General features: G+C 45.1%; 1 protein-coding gene across 1 annotated transcript; it reads right to left on the bottom strand.

Moving 5' to 3' along the window:
• Positions 1 to 386: 386 nt before the first annotated feature.
• LOC147198408 (electrogenic aspartate/glutamate antiporter SLC25A12, mitochondrial-like) lies at positions 387 to 21,566 on the bottom strand. The gene is made up of 18 exons (XM_086123074.1): positions 21,376 to 21,566; positions 20,888 to 20,941; positions 17,132 to 17,274; positions 16,547 to 16,662; positions 16,255 to 16,394; positions 14,960 to 15,106; positions 13,862 to 14,000; positions 13,034 to 13,127; positions 11,806 to 11,890; positions 10,035 to 10,116; positions 8,354 to 8,512; positions 6,780 to 6,832; positions 6,472 to 6,552; positions 4,832 to 4,972; positions 2,736 to 2,874; positions 1,832 to 1,990; positions 1,033 to 1,123; positions 387 to 902 (listed from the first exon to the last, which is right to left on the bottom strand). The coding sequence occupies exons 1-18, from the start codon at positions 21,385 to 21,387 to the stop codon at positions 722 to 724; spliced, it is 2,016 nt and encodes a 671-aa protein (XP_085979200.1). The 5' UTR covers positions 21,388 to 21,566; the 3' UTR covers positions 387 to 721.
• Between the last annotated feature and the right edge of the window lie 1,634 nt (positions 21,567 to 23,200).

Here is a 23,200-nt window from a genome sequence, read left to right as displayed (position 1 = left end):
ACAGTTATTAACAAAACTTTTAAAATACTGTATGGGCCTTACACATTTCCTTCCGCATACATTTTTGACAAAACAAGCTGACTCAAATATATCGAACCAATTTTTTAACTTAATCAAATGGGTCATTTGATCTCTTTAAAAATCAAATATGCCCACCCCTGGTCAAAATGAAGCTCCTCAACTCACTTCAGCAGTTCCATAGCACCAGGATACCACTAGATGGTACCAAAGCAGTACCACAACGCACTAAAAACAGTGAATAGCTACATTTTTCAGATAAGAACGAGAATAGTTTTGATCCCCGCCCCATGGGGCTTCAGTGTACTCTACTGATTGGGCGAGTGGGTAGCTGCCAACGTCAAATCTATTTTTCCACACATCAGAAACAGTTTTGAAACCATTTATTCCAATAAAATAAATACATTTGAAACGATTGCCCCGGATGAAAATAAACACTTTTAAAAACATCTGTACATTGCAGACACATGCACCAACACCACTCAAGCGCTTTGGCATACGATCAAAGTGCAGTCACAATCTTTTGTAATGTCATAATGTTCCTCTAAAAAGAAGTACAGTATGTACAAATTGTGCAAGCCTTGCAAAATAAACACCCCCACCCCCTCCCAAAAAAAAAAGCCATTTTCATGCAGCATTTTCAAAGGAAAGTCACTTGAACCCATTTTGCAGGAGGAAGCAACTCTCGGAGTCACGTCGCAGCTCACAGTGTTGATGCTTTGGCGGCCGCCGCTCCGGAATCTTGAAACTTGGGCAACTGAAGGCCAAACTTTCGCTCCACGCCCACAAACGTGGCGGCCGCCATACGGTATCCGCCCACGTGGTCGGCACTAATGGGAGGAAGGTCTGTCGATTTGGGGGTGGGGTGGGATCCCGCCGGGTGACTGCAAGAGGAAGTTGGATTCGCGTTGAGAAACAATCTCTAACCGATACTCTCCCCCATATTGTGATTGCTATTTAATATGCAATTATTTTTGAGATTATTTGTTCAGCCCTAGTCGTCGGAATACTTACTGGCCGCCAAAGTCGATATTTAGCCATCTCTGCAGCAGTTCGTAGGTCACCAAGGTGACGCCGAACTGTGGTGAAGATCGGAAAACCCGAGCTGAAACAAAGACAGGCAGAGGTTTTAATATGACTGCATGTTAAAAAAAAAAGTGTTGAAATGTCAGGTTGTACGTATAAAAATGAAGGTAAATCATTTAAAGACTTTCTCCACAATTCATGTAACCAACAATTTAGTTTAAAAAAAAAACTTACCACAGATTATTATAAACTGAGATAACGGACACCCTCTTATCACTGGTTTGTGGCGGTGTTCAAAATTAACCACTCACAATCAGACGCAGATAATTGGAAGTCAGCACACCCCCGCGACCATTTAAAGTGGCATCTGATTAACCAAAATAAAGTTCAGATGTTCTCGTAGGCTTTTTCTGATTATTTTTGGGGTGTTTATAGCAGCAGCCTGAAGGTTTAGTGTTCAGGGTGTCAAACTCCTTTTTGTAGCAAGCCACTTGGTAGTTACAGCCTCCCATTTTATGATGGTGAACCTAAATTTGGAATATAAACAACAAAATGAGTTTTGAAAGTCAAAGTCAATGACACAGATCATAGTTTGCCCAATTATTGCTCAAGTGACCGTAAAAAGTGGAACAAAGCAATTCTTACTAAATCTCAAGGTTATTTATCACGCATGACAAATACAAAAAGAGTGTAAAATTTGAATAATTTGTTGTTTTCCTGTGAATAGACGAACAAAACGTCGAATGTTCCGTGCGATGTAAGGTATGCGGGAATCAATATGGCTGACCTGTGGCGCCCTTCCAAAAGGCCCTGAACCCTTCCTCCTTGTGGATCTTCCTGAAGCAGTCGATCACTCCGTTGTACGTGGTCTGGCCGGCTCGGGCCGCCACCTGCAGTCTCGTCTTGATGACATCGGCGGGGGTCACCAGCGATGCTGCGGGGACGCCTTTTCGGGAGCAATTGACAAACGGCGAATGAAGCGGCGATGCATGTGAGGAATCCGTGCAAGACATACGTAAGTGGGCCGACTGTACACTTCATCTAAAAATTGTCTTGATCATATTGTTCAAGTTGACAGTTTTGTCTCATATGAGAAGATGCTATGCTGCTTTTTTTTTTTTTTTGTGGCCTCGACAGCCGATGACAAACGTGTATATGACCTTGTATTTTGTTGCACAGTGGAACAAGGCACTCCATTTTGCTGTTTTCATATTTGTTGTTCTCCCAGGGCAGAGAGAATATACCTTGTGAATGCGTTGCTGCTTTGTAAGTTGTTTGAAGGTTATCATTATTGGAATGGCTATGCTAATTTTCATTAGCCCATCTACGGTATTTTGTATTATGTTAGGTGGCATGAACGGAGGAGTATACATTGGTTGTAGTGTACAGTGTTTTCGAAGGCGTGTTCATGTTAGAGTTCGTCAAGGTTTCGTTTCAGGTTGCAAGTGTTGGCTCAACGGTCGCCTGTACTTTTTTTGTCGCAGGGGGATTTTGAATCAGCTGTCATCATACCTTGTTTTGATGATCTGAAAAGTGTTAAAAAAAACTCACAAGGGTTCAGGCTCTAGATTTTCAAAGTCTGATTCATTACCCCCCCGCCACAAAAAAAGACAGATTATGACCAGAATCGCCTTACTGTCCTCCATCACCTCTTGAAGCATCAAACGAGGCTTCGCTATACAGTACTGTACCTGCAATGGCTCCAGCAGTGAGCAGCTGTAGCGCCCCCACTTCTCCCGCGTCGTCCGCAAGCATCTGTTTGGTGTGGGCGTACACAGGGAAGTAGATGGCCGAAAAGGGGATATCCCTCAGGAAGCAGGCTTTAGCTCCCTAAAAACACAACACATACAATGGATCATTTGGAATACGCGCAGGCGGGATAGCTTGGTTGTTGGGGGGGGGTGCTGTTGTCTTGCGGTATAGGGGCCCCGTCTCATTCCGCCTCAAGGCAACTTTCAGGTTGATGGAGTCGACGCTCCTCGAGGCGGAGACATCCATCACACTCTGCTTCTGCCGAGAGGAAGTCAGCATTTTGGGGAACTATTTTGCCGTGTGTTTTCTTTCGGGGCCACACACTGCCTGCCTGCTCGGCGTCAAACGACGACTGCGTGACTTGGCCTGCCGGGGAAGCCACAAGAATGTGGAAAAGCGGTAGCAGGAGCAGCAGCAAGTTCCAACGAGGGAGGCCCTCGCTCATCGATTTATTATTTTTTTTTTTTTGCCTGTTCAACACTGTTTGGAAAAATTGCAAACAGCACAAGTGGCGTTTGAGGTTGACATTTGAAATTCCGATTCGGTCCGCCGTGCCGGAAGACACAAAATGCACGACAACTCCACAGCATTACTAAGCATGAAACAAATGCAAGGATGGAGTTGTGACGTGCATTGTCCATATTTCATTTAAATTGCGATTTTTTTTGCCCGCCCCAAGGTCCTCTCCCATGTATTTTTCTTTTTCCAATAAACACAATATAGAAATAAACAATATCAGATTTGCTAAATGGTTTGGCCATGTTAAAATTCGATTTATGCTAAAATAAAGGCAAATGAACCATAAAAACAATTTATTGATTTAAAAAAACAGTAAAATCCTAATTTCAGGGGGTTTTTTTTGTCGATATCCAGTGAAATCCACTATGTTGCGATTCCTCGTTTCCCCCACCACTATATATATTTTTTGCTTTTGTTTTGTTTTGTTTACACATTGTAATATGTGTGGTCACAATCGTTCCATTGTTGTTGCCAGGCTTGGCTGGCGAATGAGTGACCAGGGGACACACCCAACTGAGACATAAATAGGGAGACTCCACGGCTAAAATCTACAACGAGAGACGCCTTCTCGGATTCAAGGTAAAACAACTTCAGCAAACAAACAGGGCCCGGTTACCTGGTTTGCACTTTTGCACGTTTTACACAAACAGACTGATGTGTGATGCCCCCACAAGCAGGAAAATACAGTCGGCGTCAACAACGTTGACGCGTTTTTTTAGTTGTTTATTAAATGCAGCGAGAATGTCATGTGCCAAGCCACGCCCACACCAGCAAACCCCGCCTCTTCTCAGCACGTGCACATCAACATGCTCAACAATATGTACAGCTCATTTTTATGTTTGCCGTTAGCATATATATATATATATGTTGGGCTAATTTAAAGTATCTTTTGAGACGTATAAATTGTGTGGGGGAACAGTAAAACGAAAACAATTTTAAAATTCTGTGATCGAAAGCAGATTTTCACAAATTGCAATCTACGTTGCTGAAAAAGGAAGCTTGTAAGTCGACTTGTAATTGTCCCTTTCATGTCAGTATAAGTAGTTTAAATTAAAAAGAAATAATTCAACATTTGTTACAACTGAACGATTAATCCAGCGGTGCGAAAAGTACGGCCCGCTATGTTCTTGACTGTAATCCAGCAAGCATTTACATCAAGTCCTGATACTATTTGGTACATTCATTGAATCGTTTTGTCAATTACTGTATTGATGTTTTGAGTTGTTTGGTGTGTTACTCACCAATGAATAAGCCCTTTCGACCCAATTTATGTTGTTTTTAGAGTGAATCTGCAATCTTTGTAATCATTCAAATTTGACATTTGACTTGTCTGCGGTGTGTCAAATTTCTTTTCGGGGACTTTAAAAGGGAACAAAACAGCATCCTATCTCACAGTCTGTGTGTTTTCCAACAGTGCACCATGCAAACTCTTGATGTTTTTTCTTTTTTCTTTTGTGTGTTGTGTGTCCTCCGCCCTTGTGTGACAGACAGCCCGACCCAGGTTTTCTCGACCCACCTTGTAGAGGCCAAAGAAGCCCAGTTCTCGTACAACATTGAGGGCGCTGACCCTGGAGCCCGTGGTGATCTCTCCGGCCACCTGCAGGCGGATCTTTACGATCTCCAGAGGGTTGGTGAAAATCACCTGGGAGCCTCCGGCCTGTGGGAAGCAACAATGGAGGCGGGAAAAAAAAGGTGATTTCAATGATTGCAAATAGAGCAGGAGTTCAACCCGGGCGCTGAAGTGAGTCCGCGCGCGGACGTGTGAAGATGATTATGATGTGTAAGCGTTTGCCCCTAATGGGATTTGCGAAATTATGACAGCACAAAAGCCACTTTTCACCGCCGCCGCAGTTTCACGCTGTCAGGCGTCGGCCATGGGAGGAGCAGGAAGTAATGCGGGCATTGTTGGGGAAGCGACAAGGGTCAGGTCGGAGCAGACGTGGAGTGAGGAGCGGCCCCCGGTTCACGCTCGGGAGGCTGTGACCCTGGCACAGGCCCTCTTGCCCTCTCCTCCCCCCGAGGCACCTCCTGTGGCGGGGGCCAGCGAGCGAGCTGGCCCGGCCCCGCACACTTCCCAATTTCACCCACGAAAGCGGGGGCGCCGAATCACCCCTGGACGGCTCAGCCCGAGGCACGGCGCCCTGTGACTCAGGCACATTTATCACCCCCCCCCCCCCCACCCCCCTCCCTGAAAAGCTAATCAGGCCTCAGGATGGCCGCTGGTGACATTTAGGGCAGGGGTCTTATCTGTAAACATCCGAGCTAGGATCTAAAAAAAGCTTGGGCGCATTTAGTCATTTTTAAAGTGGAACACGGAGGGGCGGGGTGGGGGAATATCCGCTGCTCTGAAGATGGATGCGCTCACCCCCCCCCGCTTTTATCTTCTCAACTTCTCTGATGCCAGCCATCATGTGGCAGCCTTTCATGGGGGGGCAAATCCGATAAAGACTTCGAAAGTCCCCAGATGGGACATATCCCGTCCACGGTTTGTCCAAGAAACATCCTGCGGTGTCAGTGGCCATGTTGGCGGGCTTCAGGTATGCACGACGCTGTCAAACTCAATCACAAATGAGCAAGAACCGGCTTCGGCCGGGACCCTGCGGGGCCTCTGCTCCAATTACACCCTGACAGGGGTTGCGACCCCCGCGGACCCCGCCAGCAACCTGCGGGGCTCTTCTCCGCAGCCAGCCTGGTTCCCTTCACAACCTCCGGCCGGCCAGCGGATGGCAGGAAACGCAGCTCGCGTCGGCAATGTGGCATTAGACATGCACAATCCGTCGGAATTAGGGCTCTTTTGAAAAATAATCGAATTGTGCCCCCCGCCCCTACCGCTAAATATTGTGATTGCGAGTTAATATGCGATTTTTTTTCCCAAGGCCCTCTTCCCGTGTATTTTTGAACAAACAAAAGCAATACCATGAGTTAACTTACTACCCACTTTGACTTGCCGTCTTTGAAGTCGGGATGCGCTGATTATCGGTGCCGCTATTCGGCATCGTCCTTAAAAAAATAATAATCTGACAGTGAAAGCGAGCTGAATGTAGTACTGTGTTGCCTGCAGGGAACTACAGTATTTATTTTCCATTTTCAGTTCACTTCATATGAGAGATGCTGCTGAATGAAGGTTGAAAATATACATATTAAAGTTGTGCTTACACATCCGCCGGCTAGAATTTCAGCTGCCAGAGGGACGGAACCATCTTGTTTGGTGAACTTGTCTCTGACTAAATCATTCATCTGAGAGGAGGAGGAGGGGGGGGGGGGGGGGGCAGAACAAAAAAAAAGCAAATGAGACACACAATCCCACCCTTGATAGCGAAGCATTAAAATGAACTTGTGCTCAAAGCGGTGTCTTGATTGCAAAGTGCGCCCGCTACCATGCGTGTTTTTTCATCCGCAAAGCTGGTTCTTCACAGCGGCGTTTTGGATGCACTCTAAAGCGGCGCCGAGGGGGAATGACTTGCCGTGAGTTTGATGGCTTTCTCCGGGGCCACGCCGATGAGCTGCGGGAGGAGGCCTGAAAAATATTCATAAGGGTGCCATTGGGAGAGTCAAAGCCGAAGTCGAAATGAATGTTTCGTCTTTATTGAGCGATAAGGCCAAATGACACATTTCGACGGGACTCTTCACGTTCGCGTAGGACCCGTGCATGAATTTGAAACTTTGGAGGTTGACTTTAACGCGTACGATTCATAAAACATCAAATAGGTATTATTCGTTTTTTTTATGAGACAAGGCAAGACGGTTGGGGGGGGCACCAGCTGATGACCATATATGCTATATTATCAAAAAAATAAAAATTCAATTCGTTGTTGGTTAATTGCATCTCTGTACGTCGGTACACACTTTTTAATGTGATAGTAAGAAAATAAAAGCGTCACTTTGGTCATTGGTAGGATTTATTTTTTTTATACGTATGCATATTTTATGGAATTATTTGTATCGTGCCATCGATACATTGAGCTTTTAAGAAGTGATGTCGACACATGTTTACGCGTCAACGTTTCGTGACAAAACGAAATATTGAAGTAATAGCGCCGCAAATATGTTTGCATGACTATTGTAATGCGATTTAGGACACTTGTTTGGTCGAATTTTGTGAACGCTTAAAAGACGGCGGGTAAAAGTGTTTGGTAGGTTAACGACGAACTGAATCTCATAATAATTTGCTGTTATTTTTGCATCATCCTAACCTAGAAAAGCAAACGATGTAAAATACGCCTGATATTGTTTACTGTTTTGCAGATGAATTTCTTGCTTATGTTTGTTTAAAAAAAAACATATGGAAAAAGGACCTTGAAAAAAAATAAGCGCATGTTCATTAATATTGAAGTGAAAGGAAAAAAAAAATCTTTCTAAATTTTAGAACCACCACGCTTCTTTCACTGAATTCTAATCTGTCAACACTGCGCGCATTGAAACTTTTTTTTTTTGGCTGATGTTCCAGAATAGCGTCAGTGTGACTCTCTCAGCATTCACACATTGACGAACAGTCAAACAATGCGCAGCCTGGGTGGTTGCGGCCGCCGCGCCGTACCGTCGTGCGTCTTTCATCAAGCCAGCTCGGCTTGTACAGGAGCTGCTGAGTGACTGCTACTGGAACGCCGCCACAAAAACCTCTTTCGTCAAGTGAGGAAGAGGAGAAGGAGAGCAATAAAGAGCCGCGTCAGTGAAGGCAGCAGTAGGTGGCAGTCTTGACTTCTTCCATGTGAAGCGCCCCCAGGGCGAGAGTGTTGTGTCGCCCAACCCCTCAGCGCCATTAACGCCATCCGGTCTGAACGAGATCACACGGCGCTGCTACTCTGCCGCTCATTGTCCTCTGGGGGGGGCTCGCCGAGGACATAATGAAAACTCGACCCCCGGGTGTTGCTTTATTCACCGCTGAAGCGGGAGCGCGAAAGGTTTCTGGTATCAATTAGCAAAGAGCGCGGCGCCAAACCTGAGCGCCTGGACGCTTTTTTCCGATGCGCTCGCCGCGCGGATGTTTGTTCGACGGCTCCGTTTTTCTCGCAGAGAATTCTGATGAGCTATCGATTACCTCGGTAGAATCCAAAGAAGCCCTCGTAGCGCAGTACTTTCTTGGCGCAGTCGAAGCTGTTCTTGTACATGAGCTCGCCCACCAAGGAGCCCGTGGAGCGCTGGTTCTGCATGCGAGTCTTGACCAGGTCGATGGGATACACAGCGGTGGCACCCGTGGCTAGACAACACACATTTAATTCATCCATAGGTGAATATTTGATGCTGTATTGACCCGTGTGTGTGTGTGTGTAATTGCATGTTCTGTGCTAAATTGCAGCGGCGGGCCGTGCGTTTGGTACCTGGGCCTTCATTGGAGAATTCACCCACATTATAGAAACCTTCAATATTAACTCATTCAGTACCAGCCAATTCTGTACCAAGTCTGAAAATACGTTTAAAAACGTCTTTGGGAGTGAATGAGTTAAAAAAAAATGTAATCAATATTTATCCAATAACAAAAGCATGACAAAATGTGAAATAATAAATCCTACTCACCACAGAGGCTTTTATTAAATGTATTCATGTATGCGGATCGCGACAGATCTGTTTAGCGAGTCAACCTTGGCTGGCTCTGACCAACGCATCAGACGGCAGAAATAAGTTAACAGCGTCAAGGACCAGAGTTCTGGCCCCACGAAGACGAATTTGAATTCTGATGACGGAAAAGTCCAACTGCGAATGGACTTTTAAGTTGCATCCGTCGGCACGACAGATGAGAAGATTAGACTGACATGGCAACACAGAGAGGTTGAAATCCGATTGGATAAAACAAATCAATAAACGTCGACATACCGTAAGTCGGGGTGAGTGCGCCTTTTATGACGGTCAACCTCGTTTACATTTGTATCACAAGTAGGAATGATAAAATATGACTTCACACATTGCCTCTATGGCAGGGATGTCAAACTCATTTTTTGTCGCGGGCCACTTCAAAGTTACGGCTTCCCTCGGAGGGCCGATGCAAAATCTCAACGTTATTTATTACCCATGACAATTGGAAATTTCGGTACAGATTTCAGCAAGGATCATGAAAGTTGACACACATGATTTGCTCCTGCAGGCCACATAAAATGACATAGCGGGCCAGATCTGGCCCCCGGGCCTTGACTTTGACACCTGTGCTCTATGGTTTTGTGATGTAACGTGCTATGTGAATATCGACAACAAAGTCGAATTTCATCCAATTCAGGACAGTGGCAGAGATCCGTACCTTCCCGACTCCTGAATTTAAATAAATAAATCAATCGGGAAGACGGAAGTCCAGCAAGTGGAATAAATCCTGCTTGCAAACAGCCCCATCAGCGCCGCAGCTGAGAAGTGGCTCATTAGCATCCAAAAGACGAGCTAGTTTCATCCAGTCCCGTGATTAATGATGTCTGCTACGCTGATCTAAACTAGCTTTAAACTGACACGCATACGCACAATCAGCTCCTGTCTCGGGGCGAGTTATGTCAGAGATTCCTTGTATCAATTCCTGCCGGCGTAATTAGACGGGGATTCCAGGGAGCTCGGTTCCGGAAGATTTGTGATACTCCAAAGCTTCCGACGACAGCCTGGAGCCAGCAGTGGCACGGCCGCACAATGCGGGAGCCTCATATCGCAGCTCCTCGCCCCGCAGCACAATGGCCGGCCCCGGAATCTCAGGCTTGTCCGTCTGGCCGGGTAAAGTTACCCTTCTCGGCGGCAGACGTGTCACTCACCTCCAGCAATTGAGCCCAGAGTGAACCTGTAGGCGGATTCCGCGACCTGGAGCCAAATGGGCCGGGAGGATTCAGGAGTATGCTATGGGAGAGGAAAAAAAAGACAGCGGAGGTCAAATATGCGAAGATTGGGAGGAGTATGCCGCCATGATAACAAGGAGCAATTTCAGATACACACACTTTGACAGCAGACAATCCGAGCCGGGATGCGACTGTGGCTAAGTTGTGGAGTGGGTCAGTGGTTCGAATCCCATTGTCCAAGTGTCTCCATTCGCGCCAGTCAAAAAAAGTTTTTTTTTCCCCCTGTCAGAAGCCAGTTTCTGACAGTGGATTATTGTTTTTGCCATTGAAAAAAAAATGTCAGACCACCTTCATGCGCAGGCTCATCCATATAAGCAAGAAACAGTTACATGAAGTCCATGTCGCACTCAGCAGGAATCTAAAAGTTGACTTTCTGAAGGTTGTGGGTACCTCCGAAAAGCTTCGTTGACACCCTTCCAAGAGTATCTTTGGTGCTTCATGTTACTTTTTTTGTTGTTGCAACTTTTCCTATAAACGGCAAGGAAGGGAAACAAAACAATGGCGGAAATAGGCTTCTGATAAAATAAATAAATACTTTTTGGGGGGGCTTCTTATTTTCTCTCTCTCTCTCTCTCTATATATATATATACACAGTATATATATTTTTTATACAATATTTACTGTCAGGAATGGGCTTCCATGCCAGCAAGGCCAACACAAAAAACAGCAACAACAACAACAGCATTTGCTAGCATGCCAGTCTAAGCTGTTTTTTCCCCCCCCCAGAAGGAACGACTCGATAGGCCAACTGTAACTGCTACAAGTGGAAAGAAAGAAGCTCAACAGTAGTTCGGACAATCCCATTCAGGATTTGGTAATTGACCACATGACCTGGAGTTTCCCCTCAGAAGCTACACGTGGAGGGACCAGAGTGCTTTGATTTTCACAAAGCGTCATTTCTTTCTTATCGGCTTGCTTGGCTGTATTCATGTTTGATGTTGAAAGCGGGGCCTCTTTGTTTTCACAGCGGCGCGGGGGCTAACAGATTAGCCCTCCGAGCCTTTTCCATGTATAGATAAATATCTCCAAGCGTGTGTGTGTGCTGAAGTGGTGACTAACTTCTCCCAGACATGAGCACAACATATCGCTCCCCCCCCCCCCTCCCTCCCTCCCTGCCAGATGCGGAGTTGCATGCTATCAAGATCCAGGACTTGATCAAAGGTTTCAAACAATTAGCATACTTCCGCTGAGGGTAGGCCTTGGGATGGTCGCATCGCCCCGGAAGAATCAAATTCCAGACCTCTGAGACATCCCAAGAGCAACGCTGGCCTGGGGTAGTTCTGACCACAGCCCGACAGGGAAGCGAGTCATGCAGTGAAGGCAAGATTGTTGTTCTCGCAGCTGGCGTGATCCTCCCCCCCCCAACTTCTTCATGCCATTAGCGGACCTCGCTAAAGGCCTCTAAAATCCCCTGCCTTTTATCAGCCTCGCAGATGCGAGACGACAGTGGATGCGTGCGAGGAGAGGTGCAACAATCCATTCCTCCTCTATAAATGTAATTGCTCTACTTTCATCTGGGAGTTTAAGTAATGCACTTCACAAGGGGAGAGAAAAAACGTGGGCACTCTGCTAATTCACTTACGGAACATCCTCTTGAAGCTTTTTTTTTTTTTTTGTGCGTGTGCTACTGTGCAAGGAGAAGGCAGAGGTCTCGGAAGAGAAGCTTAGATAAAAGGTGTCAGAATGCTACCTGTCTCTGGGCCTCGGCAAGGTGGTAAGGCATCTCTCCTTCTTCCAGCGGGGCTATCCTCTCGATGTCGCTGTGGTTGAGCCGCCTTCACGCACAAGAGCAAGGGGGAGGCAAGGGAATTAGGGCAGGAAAAAGTACAGACCTGTTGTGTTGCGATGGAACATTTTCCAGAAAACTTTTCCCGGCTTGAAAATGACGTGACAGACAAGCTGGGTGAATGGCACCGTGCAGCAAAGGTGTTTTTCAGAAATAGGCTCGACTCCTCATCATAATGCTTGTCGACTGTTTTCTTGATAAAGTAACAGCCGCAGTCACCGTTTATTATGATTCGTATGAAGCTATTTAGGGTGGTTAGCGCGTCGACCTCACAATGCAGAGGTTCAATTCCGGCTCCGGCCTCCCTGTGTGGAGTTTGCTTGTTCTCCCCGGGCCTGCGTGGGTTTTCTCCGGGTACTCCGGTTTCCTCCCACATTCCAAAAACATGCATGGCAGGCTAATTGAACACTCGAAATTGTCCGTAGATGTGAATGTGAGTGCAGATGATTGTTCGTCTCTGTGTGCCCTGCAATTGGCTGGCAACCGATTCAGGGTGTACCCCGCCTAGTGCCCGAAGACGGCTGGGATAGGCTCCAGCAACCCCCACGACCCTTGTGAGGATAAAGCGGATCAGAAAATGGATGGATGGATGAAGCTATTTAAATTGTTTGCAAGGGCAAAACTATCCATAGGGGAATCTGATCGTTTTGTGCCACGTCAACCGGGAACCCGAAAACTACCCCCCCAAAATACGAATCAAGACATTCCAGTACAAAATCCTACTAAATTCCCGTGACGGGGGTAGAAAATGGTGTCATTATTTGGTCAAACAGACAGGTGATGTATAGAAGTTAAGGGGAAAAACTGCAACAAATGCTGCACTGATATCAAATGTGAACATGAATATGGCCGCAAGACATCTTTTGACTTTTGTGCATGCTACAGCTACTTGTGCATGCGTTCCAAATGCACAAGTAGCTGAAATCTTAAATGAGTGAATAGTTGCTCTACCAGTGGGAAAATTACTTGGCAAAATGTGTCAAAATTGAAGAAAGAGATACCCTCTTGGCCCATGCCGAGATCTCAGGAACTAATGAAAACAACAGAAAGCGAAGATGTTTCAAATAACACCACCGACGCGCCGAATTGGCGCGACGCAACAACAATCGCGACAGACTCCTGCGAAACGTACCCCGAGGGAGTGTGGAGACCGGCGAGTTGGTACAGGATGTCGATCTCCATTGGAGTGATCTGACCAAACTTATTGGCAGCGTGGACAAACTCCTCTAAAATGATAGAAAGAAAAATAGGGAAAAGGCTGTCATGGTGGATTGTTAAACTCCCCCCCCCCCCAAAAAAAAACAAAAAACCAAAAAAAAATTTTTGTTCATGTGCTGGATAGTATTTGCAAATACAATTTATTTTCCAGTGAAATGAAAGGTGCGGTATCTATGCAGCACGCCGTTGGAGGAAATTCTAAATCTAAATCAATAGGTTGTTCTGCATTTTCAAGGCAGTCCATTAATAGCAACAGTGCTGGAAGATCATTTCATGATTTTTTATTTTATTTTTTTAAAGGCAAGGAATCTTCTCTATCCATGAGTGCTGTAATGACGTGTTATCCGGGTGACTGGAAAGTGCAAGTTACTCAGAAGCTCTGCCGATTGCAACTCAATTATTTGCAAATACCACAACGGTGGGTGGGGAGGAGGGGACAAAAGTGGAGTATCTTAAGAGGAAACACTGAGGAGTAGATGGTGGCTGACAGCACGACTATCAGTTACACAGATCTACATGTTAGGGGAAGTGGTCTGATTACCAGGTCAAACGTTTTCATTTACCTTGGTAATTTAGAGCTACAGAAAATGTTCCCTGTGTGGTCACTCACACCATTCTGTCAAGACAGTTAAACATGATCACACAGCTACAGAATCAAATCCAGGCTGATGATTATTCAGTCGCGGCGAGCAAAGCGCATGGTTGTGAGTGGCGAGGTTGACGGGTGGCATCGGGGGACTACCTTTGGTGACCAGCGTGTCTTTATACGTGCCGGCGAGGGTGCTGTAGATCTTGCGGATCAGCTCCATGTTGTTGAGGAGGGCGTTGAAGGCGTTGAAGTAGGAGAAGCTCACCATGTGGGAGGTACCGCCTCCGGCCGCCTGGAGGGAAACATCAAAATAGGTCAGAGGCCTTTAATTTGAAGTATGGTTGCTCATTTAACATTTTGGGGAACTGCGTAAGCCTAACCTAACAGACCAAAACGATGCATTGCATGTACGGGTACCTCATATCTTTAATTGCAACGCAAGTTAATTTATTGCTTGTGTTTGTTTCAAAAAAATAAATAAATGCAGGGCGGCCCGGTAGTCCAGTGCTTAGCGCGTCGGCTTCACAGTGCAGAGGTACCGGGTTCGATTCCAGCTCCGGCCTCCCTGTGTGGAGTTTGCATGTTCTCCCCGGGCCTGCGTGGGTTTTCTCCGGGTGCTCCGGTTTCCTCCCACATTCCAAAAACATGCATGGCAGGTTGATTGGACGCTCTAAATTGTCCCTAGGTGTGAGTGTGGGCGTGGATGGTTGTTCGTCTCTGTGTGCCCTGCGATTGGCTGGCAACTGATTCAGGGTGTTCCCCGCCTACTGCCCGAAGACGGCTGGGATAGGCTCCAGCACCCCCCGCGACCCTAGTGAGGATCAAGCGGTTCTGAAAATGGATGGATGGATGGATGGATGATTGATTAAAACTTGGCTTTATAGATTTCTCGACCGGCTAACAATATGATTAAAGTGTTTTTGATCCAACCATATACGGTCCAGGACTTTTTCCTCCCACATTCCAAAAGCATGCATGGCAGGCTGATTGAACGCTCCAAATTGTCCCTAGGTGTGAGTGTGAACGCGGATGGTTGTTTATCTGTGTGTGCCCTGCGATTGGTCAGTATTTTCCTGAAAGTTGAATGTTTTGTCTCATTATTTGTTCTGTTCTCCTTTTTTTCAGGAAGCTCTCCATGCAACTTTGTGTTTTCATTCATTTTTGCTACCTCGTGAGCTTACAATTTTTTTTTCTCGATAGCACGCGATTTTCAAAATAAAATTTGCACTGACAACGTTTTTTCCAACTCACAGAAACCAGATTCTCCTCCACGAATGGAGTCAGCATGTGGTGCCTGATGGTGGCCATGATGTCGCTGAAGTCCAAAGCCGTGATGGTGCCAATTTTCTCTTTGTCTTTTTGGGCGAAAGCCTGGCGGGCGTGCTCCAGCTGTAGCTCCTACAACAGGAAGAGAGCGAGTGGGTCACGCTGACAAAAGACAAGAGATACTTCCTGTGATGAGGAGCAACACACAATAAGTGAGCTGTGAAATGGAACCTTGAAGGAGAAAAGCGTAATAATGTCAGCGTTGCCCAGATGCGAAAGTCATCTGAAGTGACAATGAGAGACACTGGCTTCGGTAATCGCTGTGTCTCTCTGGAGACTAATGGAAAGCATGTCCCGAGGAGCCCGATGCCGGAACAGCACGGAGCGCTTACGAGTCGACGAACAGTGCGCACGCGCGCGTGTGGAATGATTCACGATGACACGCGCGCAATCAGAAAGGGATGCAGAAGAAGGCTGACCCCGAGCCGGCCCAACGTCTGCTGTCAAAGCTCATGTAACAGAGCGTGACATAGCGATGTCAACCGCAATATCCAGCCGTTATTTCCTTTTTGCACCACTTCTTGTTAGCTAATCAGTGGCTTGTGGTTCAATCATTCTCATATAGCTCTGAGGTCACAATTGGACGTTTTGTTTCAGCCATGCCACGGTGTGAGCGACAATGTCCGATGCCAAACGGTGAACCAAAATTTAAAACTTGACGTTCTGATTTGGTTCCTTTCGTTCTGTCAGGTTGTTCAACAGGTGGAACGGGGGACAGCGGGTGGCTTTGGAGCAGGTTTGGTGGCCCGCAAGAGTTTAACTGTGCTCCGCTGCCTTGGCCTGGCCGCAGAGTCTGTGTCAGTACGGGATTGCCCAGGTAAGCTTTACGATTTGATAATATTCGTTTTCTGTCAACGGATTAAACCACTTTTCCATCCCTTGTGGCAAAACATGCAAAAGAAGCTGTTCTTCACATGCACACTGCACAATGTAGCACGGTTGCAAAGATTTTGGATGGCAGACGTCTCTCCTGACTAGGTTTGATCCATACCCAACACACGCGGTAAATGTTTTGACAATTTAACATCCCGCCGGGCATCCACGGTAATCACCACCGCCCGTCACAATTGCCCATTTTGTCCACACGCATCGTCAAGCGACTACTTGAGCATTTTAAAACCACTAAGACTAAACCAACTCGCTTCAAGGTTGCATTTTAATGACTCGATTAAAACACCCGTGCGCCATTTCGGATTGACGGGATGGATCCAATATTTGACCTGCAGAAACTGGGTGAATTCTGTGTAGCTGAGGTTCTTGCTTCTCTTATGGCCAAAGTGTAGCCTGATGAAGTCACAGTCCCAGTTGAAGGGAATGTGATGATGCGCGCTGGTCTGGCTGAAGATGTCACGTACATTCTCTGAAAGTGTGAAACGTGAATATCATTTGAATATTTCTCCTCATGCGTCACTTATAAAATGTTGTAGATTACTAGAGTCACCGAGAGATAATAAGCAGGTGTTGCCTCCAGAAACCCCCCCCCCCCCATCAGACTACATAATGTGTACGTACCAAAAGAAACGTTCCCCGTGCCGGTCTTGTCAAACAGCTGAAAGGCAATTATGAACAGGGCATCTGGGGCGCAGAGAACCGACTCAAAGGCCAAAAACTCCTGGAATGAGATCAACCTGTTGCGACAAAGTTCATCCATATCACTTACTCTTCACAATCAAACCGCTTCCAATCCAAAAGCTGGATGAACACTTCCCTCCCTTTTTTTTGTTTAAATTAAATCAAGTATCTACATTTATTTGTGACACTAAGCCTACAATTTCATATCCAGCCTCTGCGTTAGCATTCCTAGCTAATTAACGGGCATTGAACCAATTACCTTTCATTGTAATTTTGTTGTGAGCCATTAATTAGTGTGATCGAATGTCTGTGTAACAATGACAATAGTACTTTGTACTTCCTTCAACAGCTTGCTCTTGCTGCTTTATTGGCTTTCCCAGCCAAAAGTGTTAATGTTTTTTTTCCCGTACAGATGATGAAAAAGAAAGCTGAAAGTTGTTTTTTTTTTTTTGTTTTAATTCTGATGCATCCTATGAAGACCGGCCTTTAATATGGTGAATAATGTGATAGAAGGATGCTACTCACCCATCTTTGGTGGTGTCGGCCACTCCGGCGATCAGGCCCACTGTCTTAGGATTATGTTGCAGCTCTGTTTCCAGACCGAGGTAACGCTGCACAAAGTCTTTAGGTGTCATGTAATGCTCCCCGTCCTCCACCACGCTGGCATACTGCGCACATGACAAAAGATGACCTTACACCCCTTTGTCCAGTAAACTACCAATGTCCCTGAATGGTAAGTAAAACTGTACGTGGACAACATCCACGCAGGACTGTTTTAAAATAATACTCCAATTTGATTTAATTTCGACTCTTGAGGGAAAAAGCTGACTCATCACGGATGGGTTTTTTCACCACAGTCGGGATAAGGACGTGCGAGGGATAAAAACAAACACCCATGACCGTAAAGCTGTTTTTCTTTTCATTCCTTTTTAAATGCCCGGCAGTGCAAGTTGTAACGAATCCCGCTTCGTGTCCCTGTGAAGTTTCAGTCATGTCTTGCACAAAGCAATGCAATGTAAAAAAAAAATGTTTGCGGTGAAAGTGTCACCTTAAATGATCCCCGACAGCTGTTGGAAATGAAGTAGCTGGGGCTTCGCACCCGTGAGTGATTTGCTCTTTGTCCTTAGCACGGTGGAACCAAGCGACTCGGTCAAAGCACAAGAACGTCTAAAGGGCAGCACGCGGTGGTAGCAAGGGGCCATCTATTCCTAGGAAAGATGATCAGTGGCGCAAGAAGCAGGATTCCCAAAAATACAATCGCCTGCATGTTCTGAAGCCTATGGTGCCGATGTTTAACTCATTCACTCCCAAAGACGTTTTTAAACGTCTTTTCAGACTTGGCTGGTACTGAATGAGTTAATTTGCCACAAAACAAAGTAAAGTACAATTCTCTAAATGACCTTCCTTTGACTGTACATCCATCCATGCATTATCCAAACCGCTTATCCTAACAATGGGTCGTGGGCGTGCTGAAGTCGATACCAGTTGTCTTCAAGCAGTAGGCGGGGTACACCTTGAACTGGTTTCTTGGAATGTTGTAATCCTAATAAGCCCTGCACAGGATTTGAAGGCACAGTCCGGAAGGAATTGGAATCTCAGCTATGACGTTCAGAAGTACAGAAAATGGGTGGATAGAACTGAACTGGATGCCTTTGTGCATTAGGTAAGCTTGGAACAGAAAAGGGCCCCTCCCCAAACAACCATTGTTGCAAGCATATGATTGTCCGGAATATCTAAGACCAAAAGTAAAGATTCAGAGAAAGATGCGGAAATGATGGACGAATCGAGTCGTTGCAACGACAATGCAGTAAATGTTTTGATTTTGTCTCCTTAAGGCTCAGCTCAGATGCTCAGGGATGCCACAGAGCTACTTTATCCCACTTGCGTGGCCGTTGAACTTGCAACCCACGGATACAATTGCAACTCTCTCAAGACACTTTTTCGAAATGAGTTCCATGAGAACTGAGTGGAAACATTCAAATAACACCAAAAGCATTAAGCGCTCTATTTTCGTAAACAAAGCAGCAACAATGCAAAAACACCTTTTTGCAACTGTGCCTGTAGGCCGAAAGATGTGCCTCGAGAAACGGAATTTCAATCGTTTATATTTCAATAATTGCATTGGAAAGCTGAATTTTAATTATCTCAATCAGCGGTCGACAGGTAGTCCGCAAACTGGTCCCATGTAGACCGCAAGGTGTAGAGGGGAGAAAAAAAATAATGTGTCTGGGTGCTGGTTGTTGATATTAAATATTTTTGTGTTGGTGTACACTGTACCCTAACCATCCCATTGCCCCCCCCCCTCCCCCAGAAAAGTGGAAATGTTTATTGAATAAAGGCCGACGGAAGGAAAAACCCTCCACAGGAGCCGCAAGCATCAAGGCCGCGTTGGTCGTCCTTCAGCACTCTGAAGCAAAAATATGCACGAGCCAGCATTACTCTGTTCTAAACTTAAGACCTCAAATACCCTCCAAGACTTGCAGTCCATTTTAGAGTCTGGGTCGGGTTTCAAGCTGGAGCAGAGATAGCCGAGGGAACACAAGCACCGCATGAACTGGCATGGAAGAGAAAAAAAAAAAAAGACTGGGGGATCGCAAAGCAGGAGCCAAGAAAGACAGAAAGGGGCTCGGAGATAAACAGAAACAGCGAGGGTGGAACGTTTCACGCCAAGTGTTTTCATTGCTTCCATCTTATTGCACTCTGCCGAATTAACGGAGAAAGTGAAACTATTCATTCCCGGCAATTTATTGCTGTGCTGCCTTTTTCTCCCATCACATTATTATTGTGTTTCTATTCAGCCTCACAGTAGGCCTCAAGTAGTTCTTAATCAAATTATACAGGCAGTCAGAAAGAGCTGGCAGTAATTAACTCTTCCACCTGAATGTGGATCACAAATTACACAGTCAGTCCTCTTGTGGCAGACTGAAGACCGCGTGGAGACTTTCAGGGAGTTCACACTCCAAAATGGTGTGTGTGTGTGCCAAGGAGACATACTGGCAAACAGGTGTCAACCTCAAGGTCCGTTGCATCACTTTATGTGACTCGCTAAGGCATATCAAATGTCTCGTTCATATTTCTTCCTGACCGGGTTCACGCTTACTATTTTGACAGAAAATAGTACATTTTCTTCATTTTTAACCGCTATTACAACCAACACACCCCACCCTTCCATCAAATCCCTCGTTTACTTAAAATTTAACACACCGCAATTTTACATGACTCGTGATTTCAAAAATAGAAGTGTTTTTGACACAATACGGTAGATAATTCATTAAAGGGCGGTACCTTGAGTTACAACTTGTTCCGAGAGCACAAGCGTAACTCAAGATACTCTCAACACAATTCACCTTTAATTATAAAGCACTTTCACAACAGCTGCAGCTGTAACAGACAACAGAGCGCTTTACAGTCCTATCGCAAATCGTCTTTCGAGTGAAGTGAATGGAATTGCCATTAATACGGTTTAATAGCATTTTCATTGCAGGTCCCAGCACCCCCCCTCCCAAAAAAAAAAACTAAATACAAGAATTAAATAGAATGTAAACCATTGTGCGTGATTAATTCCTCGCAACTTCTTTTGGTGCGCACGACTTGGCCACCCGGGTAGTTCAATACAGTCATGAAGACAAAGAAAACTGTCACCATGACTGTAAGTGACTAATTAAATGACTATTAATAGGATGAAGAGAATATGCCTGTGAGTTTCGTTTTAGTGTCTGTCTAGATGTGTTGATACACTGTTAGTCTTCAAATGTCCATTGCTGAAAGGGCTATAACATCGTGACGACTCATGGTGTTAGCCTATCTATGGCGTTTTGCATTATGGGTTAGTATTAAACAAGTTTATTTGTTTGCATTGTCTTCTATATATTAGTTTGACAGCGCTGTTTTTCTTTAATCAAACACTGACAAATATATATACAGTATATATATATACACTGTATATATAAAATGTTGCTGGAATGTATGAATGAAATACCACAAGCGTGGTCACGGAATAAAATAAACTTGTCAGTCAAGGTACCGGTACCTTTATATAATTTTCAGTCATAACAGACTTGAGAAATGATGTGGCCCAGATGTGGCCCACAACAAAAATATGTTTTCCACCAAATTGCAATATCTATCCAACAGAGGAAAGAATTCCGAGTTGAAGCAGCCCTCCCCCCAAAAAGTCAAAGCATATGTGTGACCTTTAAGTAAACTATGTGAACCATAACACGGAAGACGGTACACACCCTCAGCAAACCACAAAGTCACAAAAAAAAACCCTGGTCTTACCTTGAGAAAAACTGCCTTCAACTCATGGGGGTCGGCTCTTTTTGTAATTTTCACCTGTAACACACACAAGCCCAATTTCAGACGCTATCATGTAGCTTCTTCATCAAACACTCTAGTGGTTCAACCGGTTCATCAATGAACTTATTTTGCTCTGGTGATTAGCTCAGATTTTAGCAAAACCGGCATGGCGGAACCGATCCAAAACATCCGCGGAGTGCTAACACAACCCTCCGGATGGTAGCGAACGAAGCCAGCGGTGGAATAATAATAAACACAAATTCGTCTTGTAGTAAACGTGACAGCGCCGTCAAGACGTCTGGGGGGAGGCCATCGCTCCGGGAAGTGCGAGCAGCGTTCACGGGGGGTCCGCCACATTTCTGAATGACGCCCTGGAAGGTCCGCGGTCGCCGCGGACGACAGCGAAATATACGCGCTCGCGGTAGCGTCTTTTAAAGTTAATATGTGATAAGAAGTAGTCACTGAGTCACCTTGACCGCCATGCTGGGTGTGACGTCAGTTGTAAGGAAGCAGCGCAGGCGCCGAATGGATGCAATACAGTAACACACTGGATGTCCATCCAAATCCTCGAAGGTTCAGTTTGGGTAGGGGCGGTGAGGTGGCGGAGCTGGATGTTCTTACAATTCCTGTTTGTGGAATTGAAACGAGGATATACTACGCACGAATGGAGGCGTACATAAACGCCGGAAGCTCATAAAATAAAAACGACCGTCACATTGCAGTAGTTGATAATTAATTGATAGGGAAATTGTACGTGCGCTGTACCAAGTCGCGGCTTCAACGTTGAAACAAATCGAACACATTAGCAAGTGGTGACGTCATGGTCTGTTTCACAGTCGGTTTTGATTTGCACTACATTCTGTAAATAATTTATTACTTTATATCACATGTCAATACAGTATTTTATACTAATGAATTTACATTCCAGCCCCATTATATGGCCTGAATTTTATTTTAAGACAAGGCAGGTTTGCTTATATCGCACATTTCATGAACAAGATACTTCATTGTGCGTCGCACAAGCAAAAGCACAACACCTAAAAGCATTAACAAATAAAACAGCCATAGACATTCAAAAGCAGAGCAATAAAATCAAAAGTACATTCCCAAAAAACAAAGATTGACAACATTTAAGCACATTAACAAGAGAAATTAAGACATTTAAAAAAAGTTGCTTTTTAAAGACCATACAGTGGACCACTTTACTGCTGCATAGTTACTGTCAGTGCCAGAAACTAAAAACTCTCAATAACAAAAACCCGACCAAAACATGACTGAAACAAACAAGACAGTAGCATACCAACAGCCACAGACGAACATGACAGCAGCAAAAAGCAACAATGACCCGACCATGAGTGGTCGGGCTGGGAGTCCTTTTAAAGCCCTAATTACCTAATGACCAGCAGGTGTGCAGCTGCAGGGCTTGGAGCCCTACAGTGGCACCTCTTGGTCCCAAACCGAATCATGACAGTTACACGTTCTCCAGTGATTCCCAACCAGGGTAAGGGGTTGCTGTAGGGAATTACAAGTTTCACAGTTAATGTGTTTGAAAACCATTATTTATTAATTAGAAAGATATCTTTGTACAGCCATCTATGTCAGTGACTTGTAGTGATAGGCAGAATAATCAAAGCTTTCAATAAATGGCAGAAAATACAGTAATCCACCTTTTCCCCATTCATATACATGAACTGTCATGATTTGGTTTGGGACAAACCGATGGCACTGTAGGGCTCCCCCTGCAGTTGCACACCTGTTGGTCATTATGTAATTATTAGTTGTAGAAAAGGACTCCTGCCCGAACACTCAGTGTCGGGGGTCATTGTTGCTTTTTGCTGCTGTCGTGTTTGTTTGTGGCTGTTGGTATGCTACTGTCATGTTTGTTTCGGTCATGTTTTTGTTATTGAGAGTTTTTAGTTTCTGCCATGGTTTTTGTTTGTTACTTTGGATTCGTTTTGTTTTCATGACTTTGTTTTGAATTTAGTTTTCTGTGTTTTATCAATACACTTCTTCAAATACACCCTGCTCCTCCCTCCTGCCTGCTTTTTGGGGTCCACCACCACCACGCAATGTGACAAGAACAACTTATATATATCAACTTTCTATTTAATTAAACAGACCCAAATAAAAATTCTCTGAAGACAAATTGGGGATAATTTGATAAAAGATCATTTTTTATTAATCAGTATTCATATTTTGTTTTGATGATTTTGTTTTTTTAATGGGTGCCTCGGTTCAGTAAAGGTAGGGAATTGCAGTTGGCAAACTTGCATTATTTTTTCCTCTTTTATTTAT

Source organism: Hippocampus guttulatus, chromosome 11 (genome assembly GCF_054856545.1).
Source record: "Hippocampus guttulatus isolate MCC_2025c chromosome 11, RoL_Hgut_1.0, whole genome shotgun sequence".
NCBI classification, from domain to species: domain Eukaryota; kingdom Metazoa; phylum Chordata; class Actinopteri; order Syngnathiformes; family Syngnathidae; genus Hippocampus; species Hippocampus guttulatus.
This window is presented reverse-complemented; position numbering and strand designations above follow the sequence as displayed.